Below are 23,057 nucleotides of genomic sequence, written 5' to 3'. Positions count from 1 at the left end.
AAATCACTCCATTTGAGAATATTCTGTTGCCTGGGCAACATGACTGCAAATTGGAGAGCTCAGACCATGATGTCTATTTTAAAGCAACAAGATACGAATCTTTGAAGAAAACACATCTAACAACCTGTTTGTATCGTACCAAAAAGCTGATACAAACGGTATGTTCAGATAACGTCACAGTGTAAATCTTTAGGGATTTAAGGAGAGCCGCTCGAGGCGTTATAAGGCCCACCTAAACGTGTGACAGATGCAGAAGAGGTGGAGAAAGGCCGAGGCACAAAGCTGTGCCCAACCAGCCAGGCGTGGGGAGCCCGGCGCGGCAGGAGCCGATGGACGCGCCGGCGCGGCCGGAGTGCGGCGGTACCACCGGCACCAGAGGGTTCGCTGGCTTTTCACTTGAGCTCTTTACTCCACACTTGGCTGCGATCATGCAGCAAATATCACCAGATCGGCTGGGCCTCATAAAACTGACACGCAGTATTTGGGGCATTATCTGCCTTTGTGCCTGGTTCTGCACCCAATTTATGAATTGCCTTTACTTTTCGGCAAAGTGCCAGAGATCTGCAGACCACGAGCTGAGTCACACTGCCAAAAACCTGCTGGAGCAATCGCAGGCGTTCGTGGTGAACTGTGATCGTCTGCGACAGTTCTCAGCCGCCTGGAAATGAAGAGAAGTTACGACCAGCTTTAATCATGCCACGCAAGGAGAGGAACATTGCCCTGTAGACCAGGCAACTTAATTTTGTTGTCCAGAAAAGCGCTGGGCAAAGCAGATAAGTTTGTAAACAGATATGACCAACAACAGCAATTTGTAAAGTGCAAACCAAATTTAAGGGGTATGAGTTACTTTCAGGAGAGGGTAGCAGGCCAGGCTTTGTGAAGAGCAAAGAAACTGAAGATACCATATAGCTGTCTTCTGCAAAAATTTTGACAGCCTTATGTGATGTTCTCAGAAACAACAGAAATTAAATCTAGCCGAAACTCCTGCCAAGTGATGAAAAACTGATCAGAAAACTAATTCATGACTAACCGTCAGACTAAAAATGTATGCTAAATGGATTTCACAGGACCCTACCCCACGTTCAGTAGTATTCAATTTTTTCATTAGCAACCTGGGTGATGGAGTGCAGAATATTAAATTCCTAGATGAGACCAAGCTGGAAGGAGCTGCAAAGTCATTAGAGGATTAGAATTGAAATGATTGTTGGAAACTCAAGAAATAGGCTGGGGGGGGGAGGGGATGGTGGGAAGATTTAGTCGATAGAGACGAATGTAATGACAGTTCACGTACCGGGGTTACAGACGATGGAGTTGGGCTCTTCCTCGAGATGCGCACAGAGCAAGAGCCCACGGGCACAAGGTGCAACGGGGGAGGTTTTGTCTGTGCGTAAAGCAAATGAGGAGAAGGGCTGAGGACGGGAACGAGCCCGGGGTGGGAGCGTTCCATGTGCGGGGTCTCGCTGAGCTGGGCTGGGAAGGACCTGAGCACCCTCAGCAGTGCGGGACCGTCCCACCGGAGCAGGAGGGTGGAGGAGAGACACCCCCGGGTCTCCCCAGCCCGCACGGCTCAGAGCCTGCGACAGCAGGCGCAGACTCGGGCTCGGAGACAGCAGGCAGCAGCCCTGCTGAAGAAGATCTGAGGACTGCAGGATCACAAGCTGAAAATGAGTCAACAAAGTCACGCTGTGGCAGAAAAGGGAAAACATACCAGGATTCACAATTAGCAGCCTCACCTCTAACATGTGTGATGTAAACCCTCTGCTTGGTGCAGAACAGGTTGGGTTTCAGCTGGAGAAGGCTACTTTTAGGAACAAAGTTAAATAAAAGATATGGGGAGAATCCAGAGTAAATCAATAGTAATGATCAGATTATGCTTTCAAGGTCTCTGCAGGGGAGCCTGTGTGCTCTGGGATATTCAGCCCAGAGAATAGAGGATCGGGTGGGGAAGGGGTGATCTGACTGTAAAAACAGAAAGAAGGCAGCTGCAGCGAGGACAAAAATAATCTGTACTCAATAACCACGGAAAAGTAATGGCCTTAAAATTCAATAATCGGTGTCAGAAAAGGCTTTCTGAGAGCACAGAGCTCTGAGGGCAGGAGCAGATGCCCCGGGAGGCTGCAGCCACCACAGGGGGGTCACAAGCAGCTTTCACAAATGCCAGTCATAAAACTGTCAGACGGAGCTGACCCTGGGGCGGGGGGCAGAAGATCCCCAAAAACAACCTCTCAGGTTCGTTTGCAGTCCCAGCTTTGGACTGCCTTCTCCAGCGGGGCGGCTGGCTCTGAACGAGGGGAGCAGAGGGAAGGTGGTCTGCCCGGGTCCTGGGAGGTGTTCAGTGTGGTCTCTGCAGCACCCTAATTGCCAACAGGGACAGGGATGGTTTGAGCAGGAGAAGGAGGTAGGTGGGAAGCTGGCTGGACCACCAGGCTCAAAGGGTGGTGATGGGCCATGCAGAGTCCAGCTGGTGGCTGGTTACGGGCCCATTCCTCAGGGATGGACACAGGTGCTGGTACTGTTTGGTGTCTTCATTGACCACCAGATGATAGGAGGGAGATCCCTGTCACCAGCCTGGGAGCAGCCGACAGGCGGGAGGATGGGGCTGCTTGTCCACGGGACCTCCCCAGGCTGGAGAAATGGCCAATGGGGACTGGTGGGTCTTGGCCAGCACCAGGGCTGGATCCCGCCCGTGGGCTGCAGCAGCCCCGCGCGGCTGGCCAGGACGGGGCAACGGCTTCCCCAAAAAGGCCTGGGGTGTCCCAGGGCCACTCAGAGCCGGCACCAGCCAGCACATCCTCTGCCCTGCATCCAACCATCATCAGCCAGCCAGCACCAACCCCGAGCACCACCTCGGCTCTGCAGGGAGGCAAATCTCCCTACAGGGACCCCCAGTTCAGGCAATGATTTCCTTACCTCAAGCTAAACGTTTGTCTGAAGTGCTCATAGTCAACTTAAAGGCTTACTAAAGTAAAAGAGGGGAGATTCAGACTAGATCTAAGGAAGAAGTGTTTTACACTGAGGGGGGTGAGCCCCTGGGCCAGGTTGCCCAGAGAAGCTGTGGCTGCCCCATCCCTGGAGGGGTTCAAGGCCAGGTTGGACGGGGCTTGGAGCAACCTGGGCTGGTGGGAGGTGCCCCTGCCCAGGGCAGGGGGTTGGACTAGATGGCCTCTAAAGGTCCCTTCAACCCAAATCATTCTGTGATTCTATGACTAAAACCTCTGGCACACGCTGGAGTTTCATGACCAAGGTCAGTCTTGCCAGCTAGAGATGCCAGCACCAGTGACCGAGTGCACCACAGCCAGAGCAGCTCTACATCTACAAAACCTGTACTAGTCATAACAAGAAACTCTGTTTACTTACAGCATGATTATATATCAAAAAAAACCAAGACCACAAAAAAACCCATCACCACAAAAATGTGTTTACAAGAATTTAACATGGGGAGAGGGAAGGAGAAAAAAACCACACACACAAAAATGCAGCAATCAAAAGGACAAACAACTTTTTGGCAGAAAAGCAGGAGCTCTGATTGTTAAAGTTCAGTGAAATTATAAGAAATTGGAAACAACTACTTGCACACTATTTTTATATTCTGCATATGATAATCCCGTATGTGTATAAATGGAAAAGTTCAGCCATGAGTATAATGAGGACAAAGAAATTTGTACAAAATTGACATTTACTGATCATTAAGAAACTTGTCTGCACTTCTAAATCCTACATCAGACGCATTTGGGATGAGCTAACACAAGCGATCCCATAGCTCCATTGGCATACAAGCTCGACAGGAAAGAAATCACGATCTGTGTTTAGTTTCAGCTTGATACCGGTGTCACCTGCTCACATGCACAAGCAAACCTTTAGAAAATGATGATTATTTTTTTTTCAAATAAATAACACAGGATTATTATGTCAATGATTAAAACTTCCAGTGCTGAGTTCACTCAAAGCCATCTTTACTGCCTTTAAAAGCTACTTTTATAAAGAGCTTACACACTTATAACAATTTTCCAGCGTGTACCTTGGGTAAGTAAACGGTCCAAAGCAGAGTGGAAATCAAATAGAGCCAAATGGTTTCCAGCACAACCCAGCTGTGTTAAGTCTTTCTCATATGGCATGATTTTAGTATCATAATCAGCGCTCGGGCACCATCAGCCCTGATGGCCACAGTCTGCACTGAGAAGACAAGGGAAAAGCCACCTTTGACTTTGGCCAAGCAACACGATTTGTGGAAGACACAGATGAGAAGTCTCCATCCAGAAAAGGCACACCAAAGGTGCAGTGAACCACCTTCCATCACCACTGGGAAAGGAGGATTGTAGGAACACATGCAGAAGGAAAGATGACTTACCATAACTATGCCCGTGTAAACACAGACGTGAACTAGAAATACCCCATTTGTTTCCCTTTGAACTACCACAGGAGCTCAAGCTTGTCACCATCGCCCCTCTCCTTTCAAGACTGAGCACAAAAGGTACGGCGTGCTCGCTGTCATTTCAGATCCTCCTCCGCCTCAGAGGAAGAAGTCAGAGCCTCGGCGGGCTCCGGGAAAGGCAGGTGCACAATAAGCCAGCACGTGGACGAGGCTCCTGGAGAAACTGCAGCCCCTCACCTAGCCCGTGTGTGCGTGTGGCATGGTGCACACCGCAAATGGCACGGAGGCGGAGGCACCCTTGCCGCAGAGGGCTCCCGAAGTCCCTCCTGCGTGCACCAGTGCAAACCACCCCACCAACACCACTCCAGCTCTGAGACCCTGCAGGAAACTACGTAGTGAAGGCAGGGGCCAAGTTTCAGGTGTCCACACCAGAAATATCAAGGGTGGAGATATTCAACAAGTGATTCTGAAGGGACTTGGGCACTCAAAGCGCTGATTTGAGCTGGAGCCTTCGCTATAGCCAATTACAGCAAGGTCTGTCATATGGCCACCGTCATTGACCCACAGACCTTCCAGGAACACACAGGGGCAGCGTAAGGAACCCCCAAAACCTTCCAGACAAGGAAGATCCATCTTGACGTTGAGAACACAAATTCTAGGCTCCATGTTAGAGGTGTGAGGTTTGGCAAAGAAAACTGGGGAGTTTGCATTGTGAACAAGACAGAACTTGGATGCTTCTTAGATGGAAACTGCTGGCACCTCTAACAGGCTGCTGAAAAACACAGTGCAAGGCAAGTGATGACCTGACCATAAGGACCTGGACTTTTCCTCCTTTTTATGCAGGGATAAGGGCAACTGGAAAAGCTACTTTCACTGAACCAAAGGTGAAAAAATGACCCAGAGGTTCAAAGTGCAGCGTTGCCAGCATGGGACACCTGGTTAATCCCATTGGAATACTGGGCTCCTGAGAAAGCAAACACTTAAGTGAGTCCTTAAGACATCTGAAAAACAGGGAGGAAAAGGGAAGCGAGACGTGATGCACTGGCAGAGACCGGCCAGGGGATAAGAAACAAAAGGACTTAACCTGGCTAAGGCAGGGTCCCTCCAGCTCGCACCAAGCACACGGGGCAGCTGGGGCTGATGGGGAAACAGATGCACAGGCACGGGGAGCAGAAACAGACCGCGTGGTACAGCTACTGAGCAGCAGTCGCTGGGGATTCTCCTGCTGTTTACAGGGAAATCTCCATGCGGAGGAGAGCAGGGTTCCTGCAGCGGCAGCAAGTCTCCAGCCCCACACAAGGCAGACTGCTGAGAGACAGGAGTGGCACAGATGGCCCAACCTCTTTGATATGGAGGTGGGAAAACCAGCAGTTATCTCAGAGGACACAGGGAAGCAAGACAGATGGAGCCTTCCACATCTCATCTTTATCTGTATAGAAATTAGGCCATTGCAGTACGGATGGGTGGACAGCTAAATGGGATAAAACTGGTTGGACGGTTTGGCTCAGAGCGGTTGTTAATGGGTCATTCTCTGCTCAATGGCCCGTGACAGGGGGAGCACCGCAGAGGTCAAGTTTGCAGGTAACACCAAACTGGGGGGAATGGTCAATATCCACAACGGCTGCCATTGAGAGGGACCTGGACAGGCTGGAGGAACAGGCCAACAGGATCCCCATGAAATTGAAAAAGGAAAAATGCAAAGTCCCGTGTCTGGGAAAGAAGCAGCTTTGGCAATGACACAAACCAGGGAGTAATTCAGCAGAAAAGGCCCTGGAGCTCTTGGTAGATAGCAAGCTGGATTAGAGCCATGGGGACAATGACTTTGGCAAGAGTAGAGGGTATGTCCTTCCCTTTCGCACACATGCTAAGGAAGACCCCACCAAAGCATTGCTCATCAGCTGGGTATCAAACCCCAGTGTGACACAGGAAGGCTGTTTCACATGGTCTGTCTACAGCACCAGGTGTGGATCATCATTCTGATGAAGTTCAGCTTGCAAAGGTAAATGATTTCATTTCCAAGTCAAATTGTGTGATTTGCATGCTCAGAGAGGGACACGGTCATTCACAGAATTTGAAAGGTCTTCTCTTTTGCAATCACTGTCAACCTGACATTAAGGAAAGAGAAAAGAGAAACCCAAAATACTGCAGTTGAACAGTAGCTAGCACTTAATACTTCTGTAAAAAACACAAGAAAGTGTAGAGAAGCTGACCTGGGGGACTCTGAGCTATCAACAGTCCCCTGCAAGAAAAGGACTGAAGTATTGAGGGTGGGTAACCTTATCACAATATGAAAAAGCACCTCTTAAAGAACAACACTTATAGACACCTATAGTCTTCACCTCCTAAGGGACAGAACATTGCCATCCTGAACTTAAACTTACGAATGCAGGATTTCAGCTCCCTGGGATCCAGGGTGGGAGGGAGGATATCACTGACTGACTCAGCCACCATTCTTGGTGTTTGCACAAATGCCTACGCGTGCGCCTGTCCACACATTCCAGTCCTCTGCTGGGCACCTTCCTGTTGTTTAAAGAGGATGGTGGGTTCACCCCATCGACAGCAGCAACTACCAGTTTTCACGGTCCCGGTTGGCGCGCCTGTCCTTCCCATCGCAGGCTCCCATCCCACAGCACGCTCCAGTGGCCAACACCCCGAGTCCAGGTTTGAGAGACAACTAGTGCTTTGGCAGCACTTTGTTTCTGATCAATGACACTGCTACAGTAGCTGGAAGGGGGAAAAAAACCCAAAAGCAAAACCAAAAAAACCCTCCAACTTCCTTTTCATCCAGTACATTTTGAGTATGCAATATCCTACCTGAAAAATGATGTCTCCATCCTTCTGTGAGAAGAATGTATTTGGATGAGGCAGAGGAGCTTTGGGAAGGACTGCATCTGCACAGGGGACTCTCTTAGACAATTTACGGATGAGAAGCCAGCTAAGAGCAATTGAAGACAGACGTAGGTACAAACCTGGCTCAGGAAGAGAGACGCAGATTGCCAGAAGCTGGGAAGATACTCTGGGAAAACTCTCACCCTAAACCCACCCGGCTCTTGCACTCCTGCTGAAGCCTGCTCCCAGCCACAAAGAGGTGGGATACTCCTAGCACTCCTGCCCCACCACATGGACCATGCACTGCACTCCACGAGTAGGAGACAGGGCCCTTTGCAGCAGAAGGAACTCAACACATCAGGAGGTGGCATGCCACCCCAGCAATGAGCACGCCGATTTGCCTCAGGGAAGATAACCAAGCAGATTACAGCTTCTAAACCCTCTAAATTACTCACTGCTATCTCGAGTCATCTCAGGCCACTGACACCAAGCTATGTGATTAACAGCAGCAATTGAATTAACAGGAGGTATGTGCAGCAAACTGACTAAACAGCCATGCAGCAGCAGAGGTTACGCGAGCAGCCACAGAACTGCTGGGCTGCGCACGCTGCCCTGCGCCGCGGTGCTCAGCTCCCCTCTGCCGTGCTGGAACTCAGTCGTAGAAAGGCAGCACCCCATTACCATGGCCACACGAAGACCATACAGGAGAAAGCACCAGGCTTTGCAGTGGACAGTGACTTAACAACATACTGAAGTCTCGAGCAAGCGATGCAAGCTGGGAGTCGGAGAGTTTCTCTTTGAAAGCTGGGAACTGAAGGCAGCACATCACACTAATATCAAATTCTGGTTTGGATTTGCCAATAAACAAACTGCTTGGATTACCAACCACAGTTTTCATTCTCTGTAACAGAAACTTCCAATTAGTCGCACTCCTTCAAAAAGGGAAAGACAAACACTGTTTTTCCCTCATTAAGGCCCACTAGAGCTCTGCAGGACACATGCAAAATCAGAGCAGGAGCCATTTGCCTCCCTCCACCACCTGCTACACCACCCTGCAAATCCCAAAGCAGAAAGATTGCCCTTTCTCTATCTCTTGACTCCAAAAATCCAGCTCATCTAAAAAAAAAAAAAAAAAAAAAGGCAGCAGTTTCCTGCAAGAAGTCCTTTCCTGGAAATAAATATTCTTACATTAAATCAGAGAGCAGTCAGATGGGACATTCCTCGATCCCCAGAGCAAAGCTCCCTGGAGAGCAGCAGTCCCCGAGCAGGACAGACCTTGCCACATCAGGCCCTTTCGGGACCCACCTCCCGAGGCAGGAGATAACACAGGGCAGAGAGAGGAGCGTCTGAGCTAAGGTGGATTCACAGAGAACGGGGCTGCCCACCAAGGGCTGAGCTCAGGCGTCCTCCGGCGTTCGCTGTGGTTGGCAAGGTCACGCCAGTCACGCAGAGCACAGCTGTGGTGGCACTCGTGCTCCTGAGCACCCTGCTGGAGCCAGTGCCCCCACGCTCCCCGGGCCAATGGAGGGGAGGACAAACCTCCCCTCCCCTGCAGACAGGCACCCGCACTTCATCACACGAATGACGCTCCCAGCTACGACCAGACAACCACCACTTAACAGGAGAATTAGTTGAATGTCAAGTTCCTGCACGTGAAAAATCCCAGACCGCCTACAAGGATGCTCCATTTGACCTTCAAGGCTCTTTTTTCCTCTTAGCATCCAAGCCAACACGAAGCACAGCTTGAAAACAACATTGTCTCAGCCTTAATAAAGAAATTACTTTTAAACAAGACTATAAGATATGTGTTCTTTTCCTGAAACTACCTAAGCATTTTTTGTTCCTCACACCATACACACAGGTGATTCGTAAGTGATTATCTCTGCACAGCTGCCCAATTCCTATATACAGTCACGGTAAGTACACACGAGTTCTGTGCGCTCTTTTTAGGACAGAATGCTTAATTTGAGTTAAAACATACATACTTAAAATTTGAATGAAATATCCTCACAGAGAACAGAGCACCGTTACAGCAGGGGGTTCGGGGAGACCAGGGCCAGTTCTCTGTGGCTGCCAGCGAGCAGCCAGGTCGGGCCAGACGTGCTCCAGCTTCCCCGTGCGCTCCTGGCACGCGCTGCACAGGGATTTGGTGCCTTTTCAGTGAAGTTGGTCCCCTGGGACACACGAGGGTCAAAGTCATACCCGCTACTTCTGCACGGGAGGCCACGCTGGCGCAGCACGGCCCAATGTGGCCGATTTCTAGAGCACCCACCCAGCGATTCCCTGCCCGTATCCCCCAGGACGTGCTGCTGCTTCAGCAGCGGCCGCACACATGCAACGGGAGTGCCTGCATCTGTAATAAGGGTTCTCTCTCACGGGAGCCACGTGCGATGTTCGCAGGGACTGCAAAACATCATCATGGTCACACTTGAGACTCTGTAGCCTAAAGTTGCTATGAACAACAGTGAGGATAAGTGAGAAAAAGCATTTCTAAAGGGCTAATAACTAGCGAGCTCATCTGCAGCCACCCGAGCTGGTATATGAGTAAGACGCTGACAGACACTCTCTGCTCTCAGGGAACACCTCAAGATTGGTATCAGCTGGACACTGAGTCACAACATTTATGAAAGGTCCTCAGGCAAATGACTGTGCTTCAGTAAGAGCACAGACAGAATGGCTATTCCAAGTTCAAAAACTTTAAAAAAAAGAAGGCAAAGAAGACGTTGGGTGGGAAGAGACCTCCTGCATCACAAACTACAGCCTGCAGGCAGTCACTTCCCGTGATTTGCAAACTTAGGGAAGGAGTCGCACTGCAAAGTGACCAAGTTTCCCTTTTCCACCTGTGTTATCCAGCATTTTACTGGAAAGCTATTTCAGGGTTTCACTTCTCTTCTAGCTAGAGGTCTTCTAAATTCCAGTTTAAGCTTATTAACAATGAGTTTAGGTGCATTCATTTCTGTGGCATCACTGTCCTTTATTTCTAAGGAATCTGCTCCTTCTCCAACATCTACTGCAACATTTCTACAGGCAGCAATAAATTCTCCTTTCCACCTCCATTACACATGGCCGTTTGAGCCCAGCTCTTTCAGAAAGTCTCCCACCGTAAGACACCACCTGGCATCAGAACAGGCATCGATGGGTTTGTTCCGGTGAGCTTTACCCCAGGCGTGCAGAGGCTGCCCTGGTCGGGGGCCACGAGGAGCCCTGCGGGAGGGATGGGGCCCGGAGCTCGCTGCCTCACCTGGAACGCTGTCTGGCTGTTGTAGTTGCGAATGTCTTTGCTCGCACCGCGGAAGAGGAGAACCCGGGCGCAGCTCTCCTGTGAAAGCAAGCAAGGGGGAAAGGGGAAGAGACCATTAGCACCGCAGACTGGTGACAAGGAAGAAGCAAACCACGGGGTTTGATTGCGCTCAGAAAGCCTCCTTTGGCATGAGCAAGGAAGGATGCTTAGCCCCTGCGAACTGGCCACCCCCAACGCCAAGCTGACCAATTCCACCCGCCTGCGTGCGGCTCTGGGGCACTGGCACCGTGGCCAGGCCCCAACATCAGCCCACGAGCACAGCTGTGGCCACAGCAGCCATCAGCCATCACACGTTCCCAGGTACTGCTAAGCCTTTTACTGTTTTTGTTTGGAATGCTCTGTGCTTCTAAATGATGTTAATTCAACATGTTTATGAGTCCCCATACTTTTTAATGCTGCTCTACCCACCCACCCCTGTGGGCAGGCACCTGGGTACAAGAGTCCTCGACGTGCAGAACACTCCCACCAAGCCACAGATCAGCCTCCATGTACCACTGTCTACGGCAAAACCTAACGGGGCTCAATTTTTAAAGTATGGACACCTCAGAAACTGAAAATTCCCTTTATAATCAAAAACCACATCATACAATGTATAAAAGTCTCTAGGAAGGAACAAAGCGTACAGGAGCAATCCTTAGATACTGACCTGCACATCTCCGAAAGAGAACAGTAGGTGTGCAAGATCAGAGGGGGCTCTTCCACCACCCTCGATTCCTCCTGAACCGAGGTTAGTGACCACACAGAAGATAAAACAGAAACGGTACCCTGTGTTGCCTGGACAGTCTTCTTCAAAATTCAGAGATTAGTAGTAAGATTTTAGGGCCATTTGTGAGAAGGACCGAACCCCAGAGCAGGGTGAAAGCCACAGAATATGCCCAACAAGCCCCACCTGGGGCACATGCCCACCTCGAATTAAATGTGAGCACCTGGGCCCAATTAGCACTCTCCACCCAGGCAAACTGCTCCCTCCCAACCAGCAACGGGGGCGTGCTGTGGAAATAGGAATAGGAACCAGAGGAAAAATTACAGCACGTGTTAGGCAGTAAATCATCAAAACCATCTTGGGAAGGGGAACAGATTAAACCATGGACTCTTCTCTGGCCACCTGCCTCTTGGGAAATCAAAAATCAGGCTGATGGTGATGAGAAGGTGCCCCAGCCCAACGTTGTGCTCTGTCTCAGGCACGCTGGTGCCCCATCTAGGCTTTCTTGTTCTCATACCCCAAATCACACAGATGTACCTGGTTATAGAGAGCACAAATATGAAGAGCGGTGTTTCCTGAGGCATTCTGTGCAGTCATATCAGCTCCGTAGAAGAGAAGATGCTCCAGGTGCTGAACATGGCCATAGCGACATGCCTGCTCGAAACCCAAAAAGGAAATAAGAAACAGAAAATTAAGGAGCAGCAGGAAGGTGACAAATCCCACAACATCCTCTGCTGGATCCAGCCATGTTAGAAAAGTTGAATCAGGCTGGACCTATAACCTGAAAAGTCCGATTAACATGCATGCACATGTGCTGCTGCTCCTTAGAGCAATATACAACCGAATACTTGTTGGACAAATTACCTCCACATCAATTGCAAATTTGGGATCAGCATCATACTGGTACCAGGGCCTCCTCCAGCCTGTTTTCTATCTCAGTATAATTATCTGCTGCAAAGAAGCCCTGAAGGACAAGCAGGCAAAGAGGAGGGCGATGGACCTGTATTCCTAGTTAACTGGTGTGGTCTTTTCCTCTACGTTTGGTCCATCCTGGGACCAGTCGTTCCCAAAGATCTACCACGGCAAGGCAGGATGGAGGCAGGAAGGACGACAGTCATATCCAGTAAATTGAGATCACAAACACCTGTCTATTCTTTTTTCATTCTCGCCCATTCATCCTTAGCCGTGCCAGTACTCGTCCACCCCGCAGGGCGCTGAGAGCTGGGTGCTTCGGGAGGCCATGGGCCCAAAGACAAGCTGCCCTCCCGATGGTCCGAGACAAGGGGACTCCAGACACAGCCAGCACATCCTCCTTCTCCCAAAGCTTCTCGTTCTTGAAGCACAAAGCCGGCTCACGTCCCCTAACCCCTGACCCACGTCTTCCCTATGCCAAATCCACTTGTCAATGTGTGAAATGGGAGCAGACACAACTGTGGTTTGGAACCAGGATGCCTCAGGCATGGCACTGAGATCCCAAAGCACTATCCTACGAGCCAGTCACAATCTGGGGAGGATCCCAGGCACCACTGACCGAGGCCAGAACAGAACAGCCTGAGCGTTGGCCTGGATGGAGCCAGAGCTGGCACACCACGTGCAAGTCCTCCACACTGGAGCCTGGCCCCCTGTGCCGGCCACCCCTGCCAAGCAGTGCCTCCACCACCTGCGGCACACGAGGGGACGGGGCCAGCCCCTCCACCGGCAGCAGGACAGCAGTCACCCCAAGCAGAGCCATCCCGCCATCCATCCCACCTGGTGGATCTCCTGCCAGCCGTTCTCGTCCACACAGCCGAGCCGGGCATAGTCGTGCAGCAGGAGCTCGCAGCAGTAGGGATCCCCCCCCACCATGGCACTGTGGTACAGGGGCGTCAGCCCCCGGCTGTCCTTGTAGTCCGGGGAGGCACCCAGGTCCAGCAGCGTCTGCAAGAGAAGCGCCTGCCTCGCTCTGCAGCTTTAGGTGGCCGCGCAGTAGGAAAACCTGCCCCGCAGAGGGTCCGGGGATGCCCCGTCCACGGCAGCAGTCAGTGCTCACCTCATCTCCCCCCCAGGGCTCATGTTATCAGTGACATGCTTTTGTAATGGGCTGTGCTCCCCACAGTTCCCACAGCAACGCCAGGGATGCTTTGGCCCAGGGAGGGCAGAGCCCTGCCGGCAGCCTGGATGGGGCGGGAGGGAGCCGGTGCTGGGGTGTGGGGCAGAGGGCAGGCAGAGCCCCCCGACTCACCAGCAGCGCCGCATGGTTGCGGCACCGGACGGCCTTGTGAAGAGCTGTCATTCCCTCCCGCGTCCGGAAATCCAGGTGCGCTCCCCCATTGCGCAGCGCCTTGATCATCTCGGCGCTGAGCTCCAGCTGGGCGGCTGCCGTCAGGGGACACTCTGCAGACCCCGGGAGAGAGAGAGAGGGTGAGAACCATGGGGACACCCACCCCATGGACGGGCTCCACTGACCTCTTGCTCAGCCATGGCTCCCACCCGGGCTCCAGCAACACGGGGTACTCCCTGCTCCCCACCTCGAGGGAGCTGCACCGAACCCCACATCCAGTCCCAGCCCCGGTCCAACTCCCGTGGCTTCCCCAGACACTGTGCGGGCACAGCCTGAGCAGGCTGGCAGCTGTGCATCGGGTTCTCCTGCGTGCGGGTGAGAGCCCCGCGGAGGAGCGCGGGGAGGAAATGGATGGAGAGCAGCTCTGAAGAGAAGGGCTTGGGGGTGTTGGTGGATGAGAAGCTCAACACGAGCCGGCACCGTGCGCTGGCAGCCCAGAAACCCCCCACAGCCTGGGCTGCATCCCCAGCAGCGTGGGCAGGGGGGCGAGGGGGGGATTCTGCCCCTCTGCTCCGCTCGGGGAGACCCCCCTGCAGTGCTGCCTCCAGCGCTGGGGCCTCAGCACAGGAGAGACACGGAGCTGTTGGAGCGGGGCCAGAGGAGGCCCCGGAGATGCTGGGAGGGCTGGAGCCCCTCTGCTGTGGGGACAGGCTGAGAGAGCTGGGGGGGTTCAGCCTGGAGAAGAGAAGGCGCCGGGGAGACCTTCCAGTCCCTAAAGGGGCTCCAGGAAAGCTGGGGAGGGACTCTGGCTCAGGGAGGGGAGCCACGGGACGAGGGGGAAGGGTTTTCCACTGGAAGAGGGGAGATTGGGATGAGATCTTGGGAAGAAATCCTTTGCTGTGAGGGGGGTGAGCCCCTGGGCCAGGGTGCCCAGAGAAGCTGTGGCTGCCCCATCCCTGGAGGGGTTCAAGGCCAGGTTGGACGGGGCTTGGAGCAACGTGGGCTGGTGGGAGGTGTCCCTGCCCAGGGCAGGGGGTGGCACCGGGTGGGCTTTAAGGTCTCTTCCAACCCGAACCATTCTGTGATTCTATGAAAGCACTGGCAGTTTAACAAATGGCAGAACGGCCGTTGCTGGCGCCTATGCTGCAGGGAGGCAGGCATCTGGACACACCATTTACACAAAGGGGAGGTGAAAATCGGTATCTACATTCAGTTTCTCCCTGTGGCAGGGCATGGAGAAGGGGCTGCTGTTTCGGGTAAGAGGCACAGCTACGCACCCCAGCACCCACAGAGCCCCGAGCCCCGCTGCGCTCGGCTGTCCCGCAGACGGTCCTCACCTCGCCAGCAGCGAGCTCCAAACGTGAAACCCGCCCCTTGCACCTGTGCGACCCCCCTCGCCTCTGAGGAGCCTGGCTCATCCCTGCAGAAACGCGATGGTTGGTGCAGTCCCAGCGCCCACCAGGATCAGTCCGACTCCGAGGACTGCCCGGCACGCGGGACTTGCTCCACTGAGGGATATAATTTCAGTAGGCAACAGAAGAACTATAGAAATCCCCTTCAATAGTCCCCCCTCTCCAAGTGCACCCGCGCTGGCCCCAGCCACCCTCTGCTTTTGTTTTTCGGGCGGGGGCAGAGCCCCGATGCCCGTCTGCTGCTCTCTGCAGCTTCTAAGCGCTCAATGCGGATGGGCAAAGCCTCCTCCAACCTCTGCACCCTCAAGGACCCCATTTCAGCGTCCGTCTCAGCTCTCCAGAAGCAGAACTTCCCCCCAGCGCCTGCAGGACCCCACCGCGCGAAGGAAGGGCCCCTCCTTGGGCAGGGGCCGCACAGCAGACACAGGGTGGGGGGCTCTGTCCCACCCCGATGGTGTCAGGGAGACCTGAGCTGCAAAAGGACCACGGTCGCCTACCCAGGGGCTGATTTGAGGGCACAAAGAAGGAAGAAAAACGGTTTCTGGTATAAAATGAGTAAGATCTCCTTAAGAGACAGACCGTTTTTCTGATTGTTTTGATTATCAAATAAATTTGTCTTCTTCAGAGTGCAATATTACCCCAAAAAAAAAATTACACCTTCTTTCCCAAACAAATCCCTACGTCTTTCCATCCAAATCCCCCATGCCACAAAGGGAGCAATGTGGACACTATGTAAAATAAGATGCCATCAGCTAGAAATACAGTTGTGTATTTTTTAGAAAGGTACCTAATTTGCACATAAATTAAAATATCTCGATTTAGTAGAAATAACTATTTAAATGAGAATAATAAAATGGTTTGAGATACAACTAAAAAAGATTACAAATATTAATTTTAGAACATTGTTATTAGCCAAATTTTTAAACGAGATAGGTAGAGGTCAGACAAGGTCCTGTGGCTTTGCTAAGACTCCCTGGGTTTTGTGCTAAAAGACACCAATATAAAAAAAATGAGGATTACTGAAGACTGTAGTCAAGATGATTAAAGATGGGTTCACCAATAAGAGGAATCACCAGTAAATGAGAATGCTACAGCTGGGTCTTCTGAGGACCTGTCCTCCACTCAAATCCGTCAATCATTTTTAACACCAATCTGGGAGAAAATAGGAAGCAATCTCTAAGAAATTTCACACAAACACACACACGCACACACAGAGTGTTGTTATATATGGCAAAGTCAATGGTACAATGAATAAAACGGCTTCATGCATTCATTGTCCAATATCAAGCTTTAGCAGAGGACAGGTGCAATGCTTTATAGCTAGAAAATAAGGGGTATGTTATTTTAAGCATGAAGGCAATTACCATTGTAACAACACACGTATTACATGGGGATGTAACGGTGTCCACACGACTAGCAACGCCAAGAAAAAGCAGTGGCACTATTTCCATAGCTCAGCAGTAGCTGTGTCGATAAGGGCTTGGTGGAGGGTTTCTGGTAATGGACTACAACTCCTCTCACACTGGGCGCAGCCACCGGGAGAGAGCAGTGCAAGACACAGCCCAAGAAATGGTGAAAAATGCCACCATTTGTCACAACTAAGAGACGGCTGGACGCGCTGCTGAGGTGGTGCTGGGGGAGGTTCTTGGAAGACCGCGGTGGTGTTGGCAGACGCATCGCTGTGGTTCGGAAGAGCTGGGCGGCCACGGTGAGGCACAGTCTGCTCTTCCTCCGAAGCAGGATGGGGACGGTGACTCTGATCGAAGCAGGATGGGGTTCTGATTCACAAACCCACCGCACACCAAGGGAGATGACAAGCAGGAGACCATGGGTGAGCTCCTGGGGCAGGAGAGACTTTCTCCACCTCTCCACCAATGACAAAACAACCTGCTGTGCAGCTCCCCAGCTCTCATGGCCCAGCTCTTTAGCTGGGGCCACCTCCAGCCGAAGGCAGAGGGAAGCTAGAGAGAAGAGTCTAGTGAAGTTACGGTCTTTTAAGCACCATCACTTATCTGCTGTGCCAAACACCATTGCTTTAATTTCTGTTGTTATCACTGACTTTCAGGTACTGGTTTTTTTACCATAATTTCTGTAAAATCTCTTCCTTATTTACAATCATTTTTAATGATTTTTGAGAGCACATGTTTGGCCCTAGCAGAGTGATAAGAACTGAAACTGCTACAAGCTTCAGGTTGTGCATATGAACTGAAGTACCCCCACCAGTCCCTGCTCCAGGCACCTACTTCAGTTCCACATGCAGTTCATCACCGGTCTTTTTTCAGTATCTCAGTTTAAATGAGACAAACTTTTCCAAGAGGCAAAAGATACCGAAAACAAGGCTTCAAATCTTCCTTTAGTCTCCGTTATTAATATGCCAAATTCAATTGAAAAATCTATCAGGTTATCTTGAATCCTGAGGAGTGAGAAAGGTCCAAATAGAGCACTTCAAGATGCACTGAATGAACTGCAGCTAGCAATTTGTTCACTAAATCTAATCTAATCACTATCTAATCTAGGATTTTAGTGATTACACTCTGTTAATTCTTGGAAACGTGCGTATCCAAATATATGCTTAAGGTAATTAACTAATAAGGGCACAAGATCTGTAGCAGAAAACAAGAACCAGCAGGAGAACATCGCACATTGCCCAGCGCAAGAACAGGTTTGACGGGGGCTTATGAGAAAGATGGGGACAGACTTTTTAGCAGGGCCTGTTGCGATAGGACAAGGGGAAATGGCTTTACACTAAAAGAGGGAAGATTTAGACTAGATCTAAGGAAGAAATGTTTTATGCTGAGCGTGGTGAGACCCAGGCCCAGGTTGCCCAAAGAGGTGGGAGATGCCCCATCCCTGGAAACATTCCAGGTCAGGCTGGACGAGGCTTTGAGCAACCTGGTCTGGCTGGGGGTTGGACTAGATGATCTCCAGAGGTCCCTCCCAACCCTATGATTCTATGATTCTAAGATGTCCCTGCTCATGGCAGGGGAGGTTGGATTAGATGAGCTTTAAAGTTCCCTTCCAACCCAAACTATTCTATGATTCTAGTTCATTTCTACTCCACTGAGAAGGAGTGTTTTCTCTACGTTTTTGTCTGGTAACTATGTTTTGTCTTCCATCTGCTAAAAGAAGCTTAGGCTGAAAAGCATTGCCTATGTTTTAATTATAAAGAAAGTCTTCTGGCAATCCTCAGGCTGGTCACCTCTGTGAAAGCAGTGAATCCAAACAAGGCTGTGCTGAGGAATAAACCACCTGAGCTCCCGTTCCCAGAACCGGTCCGAAATCCCCCGTTCCCGCCAGTCCCAGCCGTCTCTGCATCAGGTGTTATCCACACACCCCCCAGAAGCCGGCAGCAAAGACACAACTTGAGGGGAGAGGACAGCCACCGTGTCACAGGGTGGGGATGCTCCTCTACCCCTCGAATGCGGAGGCTCCTCACATTTGGGGGGTGTCACGAGAAAGGGAATTCACGTGGCGAGGGAAAGTCAGAAACCCCAGAGCTCCAACACGAGCAGAAATAACCTCTGCACTCTGATACCAGAGTTTAAATTAAAAAAAAAAAATAAAAAAAATCTGTGTTACTCCATGACTTTGTTTATCATTTAGGAAAAGGGAAGCTCTCTGTTCAAGCTGAGATGAGGCTTGATGTGAAAGTTTTATACAAGCTACTGGAGAGGAGGGTTACGGTCTATACAGTGCTCCCATACAGACCTACAGCACTCGGTAACAGAAAATACCTGCCTGTGACAAACACCACCTGGAAGCGGAACCTCACGGTTCTGTTTTTCAGCTGTAGGTGGAAACATTACAAGATGACGTTTCATCTACAATTTCAGTTGAATGCAAACACACCATTTTTCATTAATCTCCAGTTGTACATTCAATTCAAAGAGATGCCACCGGTTTGCTTAAAAAAAAAAAAGTTTAAAGCCACTAGACTAACAGATTTTAAACTGAGGAGGATGATAACTTTACAAACCACAAGCCATTGGAGTTTCAACCAGTGTTTCCCCCATCTAACCACAACTGCCTGCTGAACCAAAGTGCAACAAAAATTGCAAAATTGCAAAAATTTTAGCTACAAAAATTGAAAGCAGCGGAAAATATATCGTCTATGAAGGTGAGTTATTCAGGTTGTCAATCAAGTAATTGCACCCGTGTACCTGACACGGCGGCCAGCGGCCAGCCTGGATACAGCCAAAACAGGAGAGGGGCAAGCCCCCCGTGCCCCGGGCAGAGGGTTTTTTCCTAACAGTAAGCAGAAGGCCGGGAAAGTGCTGTCACGCACAGCAAGTATTCCTCCCCAATTACTCGCTCCTGCTGCTATTTGTCCTCACATCGCATTGGGACCGCAGTCCGTATTGCTGCACACAGTCAAGAATGCTTCTTTGTAAATGCAACGATTTCCCCTCATTCTCCTGCTGTTCCCCAGCTGCCATCCTATGTTAAATATCGAGGATTGACTTTCTCTTTTCTACATGCTAAGCTATCACTAAGGCTTGGGTCTAATTTTAGAATAACGGTAACTTCTCAAGTATTTTTTTTTTGCACCTTTAAAATGTACCTACAGGAAGCAATTGTGAAATTTTGCTCTCAATCTCTTTCAAAGACCGTTAATCTTTCCTAGAATATCTTCCCAGAAATCCTGCAGCACTGAAACATGAACGATGGCAAATTGGGCTGCGAGGGCTTAAGACGTGGCTCTTCTCTGCCCTCTCACCCCGGCAGAGGTGGGGGAGGGGAAGGTGTGCCGCGCTGCAGCTGCCCCACCACAGCTTAAAACTGCTCCCAAAAGCAGCTTAAATGAAGATCCCAGGCTTGGCGCTGAGGAGGCTGGGACACCGCCGCATCGCCCCGTTGGCTCTGCTGTGGGGAAGGCACCACACAGCACGGGATATTTTACGGTGCAGCCGGTGTTATTTGAAGTCTGTTAACTGGATTTACCTCCGCAGAAGAACGCTGCCCCGGGCAGGGCCGTCCAGCTCGCCTGCGCGCGAGGGAACCGCTCTGCTCAGAAGAGCACGGCACGGGACGAGCGTGCAGCACCCGCACGGACGAGGCCTGAGGGGACCCCCCGTGTCTCCAGCAAACCTGGCACTGGCGTTAGAAATACAAACGAGCTGCGCTAACAGCAGAAGGGAAACATTTCCCTCCTAACGGGGACAGCTTAGATGACAAGTCCTGGACCGTGGCTGCTGGAAAGACAAGCCCAAGAGCAAGCGTGGGTATTTTCGTGGCCCAGATGAACTGGGCAACCGTGTGTCATCCTTCCCACCTACAACACAGATACAGCCCCTTCTGAACGGCAAGAATCTAAACCTCGGGCAGGGTTACAGGACTTCTCACTTTAAAAGGAATAGTTCATGAGCAAGGGGAGAGCTCAGCTTTCTGGAAACCCAGCAGGCTGCGGGTAGGACTATTAATTTCCCTGTGTTGAATAGGATCACGGATAATGACCGACAAATAATTTCTGCAGGAACATTTTTTCCCCCAGGTCAAGAAGGGAAGAAGAAAAGGTTACAGAAACTGAGAAGAGGATGAATCATTTTTATTAGGGGTCTATACTGCAGTCTTTGAGACACTAATACTGCATTCGTTGCCTCAAAAATCAGCAGAGCAGTCACAAACTGCCTTCGGACGGGGAGGAAGGGAACATTTGTGTTGCACAGGAGTGGCTGAAGAAGAAAGCTTTAGCTGCTGAAGGGCTGAATTTCTAAAACCTCAAGGGTTTGCATTCCCCCCTCCACTTTTGTACAAGGAAGGAGAATAAATGGTGTTTGTAATTATCCAAGCTGCTGAAGACCAGGCCACACAGAAAGGAGCATTTGGTGTCAGAGCTTATTTGCAATATCCCTGGTACGCTCATCCCTAGAGACACAGTGGATAAAAGAGCATTGCTAATAGCAGTGCTGCTCTGCTGAAAAGGAGAGTAGATTTACTACAGTGATTTTGTAAAGGATGGCTGAGAAATTAAGACTAGCACTTATGCACTGCAGCTTTTTCTACCTTTGCTAAATACTAAGCACTGGAAATACCATCATTTATTTATTCCTTCTCTTGAAATCTTAGTTGGACATCTGCCCACGGTCCCACCACTTTACTGATAAACCTGAAAGCTTCGGGTTAAAAATTCAGTATAGAAGTATTCCCAACCGAGGAAAGGCTAAGGTTTCCAAAGTATCTAGGAGAGAGGAGGCCTGACTTGGCAGCAAAGCGGCCTTTTCTCTCTCCACACACAGTGTCCCTGCAGGTCCTTAAAGGACGTGCAGCGCAGTGGGCAAGAAAACTCTAAGACCTTTTGGAAGAGAGTGCTTCCTCCCTGTGTTTGTATCCTCTCTACCTTCAGGTTGTACCAGATTCCCACATCTGAGAGTCCTGGCTGATGGGTCAGGTGAGCATCTCCGGGCAAAGATGGAGAGGAGAGCTGTTTCCAAATGACTTGGGACAAGGACATTCAAAAAGCCTCTGAGAAGCTGAAGAAGGCCAAAGCCAAAAAACAAAACCACAAGACCTAAAAGATTTTGGGTTCCTGGAGATGGTGCAATGAGGGATGGCTCCTGAATAGAGAACACTTATGGAAGTTTGTGGCATTGTTGTCTTCAGGAAGTGAAGGGTCAGAGGAGGATTTATTACTGGTAACTGTCTCCGCTTTGGCTGTTACGGTCAAATATTGCTATGTGCTGAAGAGATGGAGCAAAGGGACTGTTAGTTCAGTATTTAACATTGTCCACATCATCGTCTGACCTGGCATTCAGAGAGGCAGAAAACCTCCTTGCCCCACAGCCTTGAGGGCAAACAGCCTCCCTGCCCTTTGCCAATCCCTCCCGGCGCCACAGGGACGTGTCGTGAGCTCTTCTGCCTCTGCCTGCCCAGCGGCACAGCCCGCACCTTCGTCCCTAAATGTCTCCTGGCACACTTCTGCTGAATTCAGTGGGAAAAAGGTGGTTTCCACAATTGCTGGCTGGCCAGGAGGCAGGGACGCCAGGCGGTGATTCCCACCCCCGTTGCACAGTGCCCGTCCAGCCTCCCGCTGGCTCCCGGGGCTGTCCCCTGCACGCAGGCACTGCTCAGCAGCCTGGTCTGCAACAGCTCCCTGCTCCCGAGGAGGGAAAGCCGGCACTCACAGCGCTACTCCTCCTCTCGGGGACCAGGGGGCAACACCGCTGGCCCACGCCACGCGGCTTTGCCATGGGAAGCTCGGCCTCATCTGTGGATCTCCCTGGCCAGCTGGAGGGAACATGTGATCCCAGGGGGTAATTCCCAGGCACCTGTAGATTCCAGATGGGTCTGGATGCAGTAACGGTATCGAAGGCTTCTGTGCTTCAACAGGAAGGCTTCCCTGCTGCCTGCAAGTACGCTTTAAGAGCAAACGTAATGAGAAAGGCAACTCCTACAAACCCAGTCAGGCTCTGTCCAGAACTGTAGGCACAGAAGCCAGCTCTTGAACTACCTCAGCCTTGGCATTATCCAAATCACCAAGGGTCTTCCCCATTCTGGAAGTGGACATTAAGTATTAAATCAATATTCTCCCTTCTCTCTACACCCTTTCTCTGCTCCCACAGGGACTGGCAAGGAGACGGTGTCCTGCAACAAGATTTCACTGGCTTCGTCCTCAGAGGCTCCCTCCTTTCCCAGGTTTCCTGTGTCCGGCAAGTCCCAGTGTCCTTCCAAGTTTGGGGAAGCCAATGGCCTCCTCCTATGATTAACCTTGAGGACTGCACACACTCATTTTAGCAGACCTCCTGTGTTGCAGACTGAGACTTGGTTAAGCCCCTTGAATATAAAACTACAAAACAAAATATTCTTCCATCCACCTCTCATCCATCTAGCTAACATAAAGACAGAGCAGGAAGGACACAGAACAATTACATTTTTACTTTACCATTCACCAAAATAAAACGCTACCCTGCACATATGTATATTTATTTTCTTCCAGGACAAGATGGTACAAAAAAGGATCACAACTGACGCGCATCAATCATACTGCTTAGCATGCTCCCATAAAGGGCAGTATGAAAACTTGTACCAGAAAGCAAACAATCTGAGAAAAATAATTCACTTTCTCTCTGCCCAGCGTCCAATTTCAGATAAAAATGCACTGGGCTCTTAACAACAGCAAAAAAGCATTGATAGGAAACAGGGAGAGGCCTCCAGTCAAAGGAGTCAGACACCACAAAGATGCC

The 23,057-nt window shown here is 50.8% G+C and overlaps 1 protein-coding gene across 10 annotated transcripts in view; it reads right to left on the bottom strand.

Annotated features, from left to right (window-relative positions):
* The window catches only part of SHANK3 (SH3 and multiple ankyrin repeat domains 3), a 378,942-nt gene that overhangs the window by 268,180 nt on the left and 87,705 nt on the right, over window positions 1-23,057 (bottom strand). For all 10 annotated transcript variants that reach the window (XR_012585285.1, XM_074573072.1, XM_074573077.1 and 7 more), the window contains exons 7-10: window positions 13,427-13,578; window positions 12,955-13,122; window positions 11,743-11,859; window positions 10,443-10,520 (exon numbers count right to left, since the gene is read on the bottom strand). Coding sequence is in view for 9 of the 10 variants with exons in the window: in XM_074573072.1 (XP_074429173.1) it covers window positions 10,443-10,520; window positions 11,743-11,859; window positions 12,955-13,122; window positions 13,427-13,578 (515 nt within the window). In the remaining variant the exon portion in view is untranslated. The remainder of the gene's footprint in view (window positions 1-10,442; window positions 10,521-11,742; window positions 11,860-12,954; window positions 13,123-13,426; window positions 13,579-23,057) is intronic.

Source organism: Larus michahellis, chromosome 1, assembly GCF_964199755.1.
Source record: "Larus michahellis chromosome 1, bLarMic1.1, whole genome shotgun sequence".
NCBI lineage: Eukaryota > Metazoa > Chordata > Aves > Charadriiformes > Laridae > Larus > Larus michahellis.
This window is presented reverse-complemented; position numbering and strand designations above follow the sequence as displayed.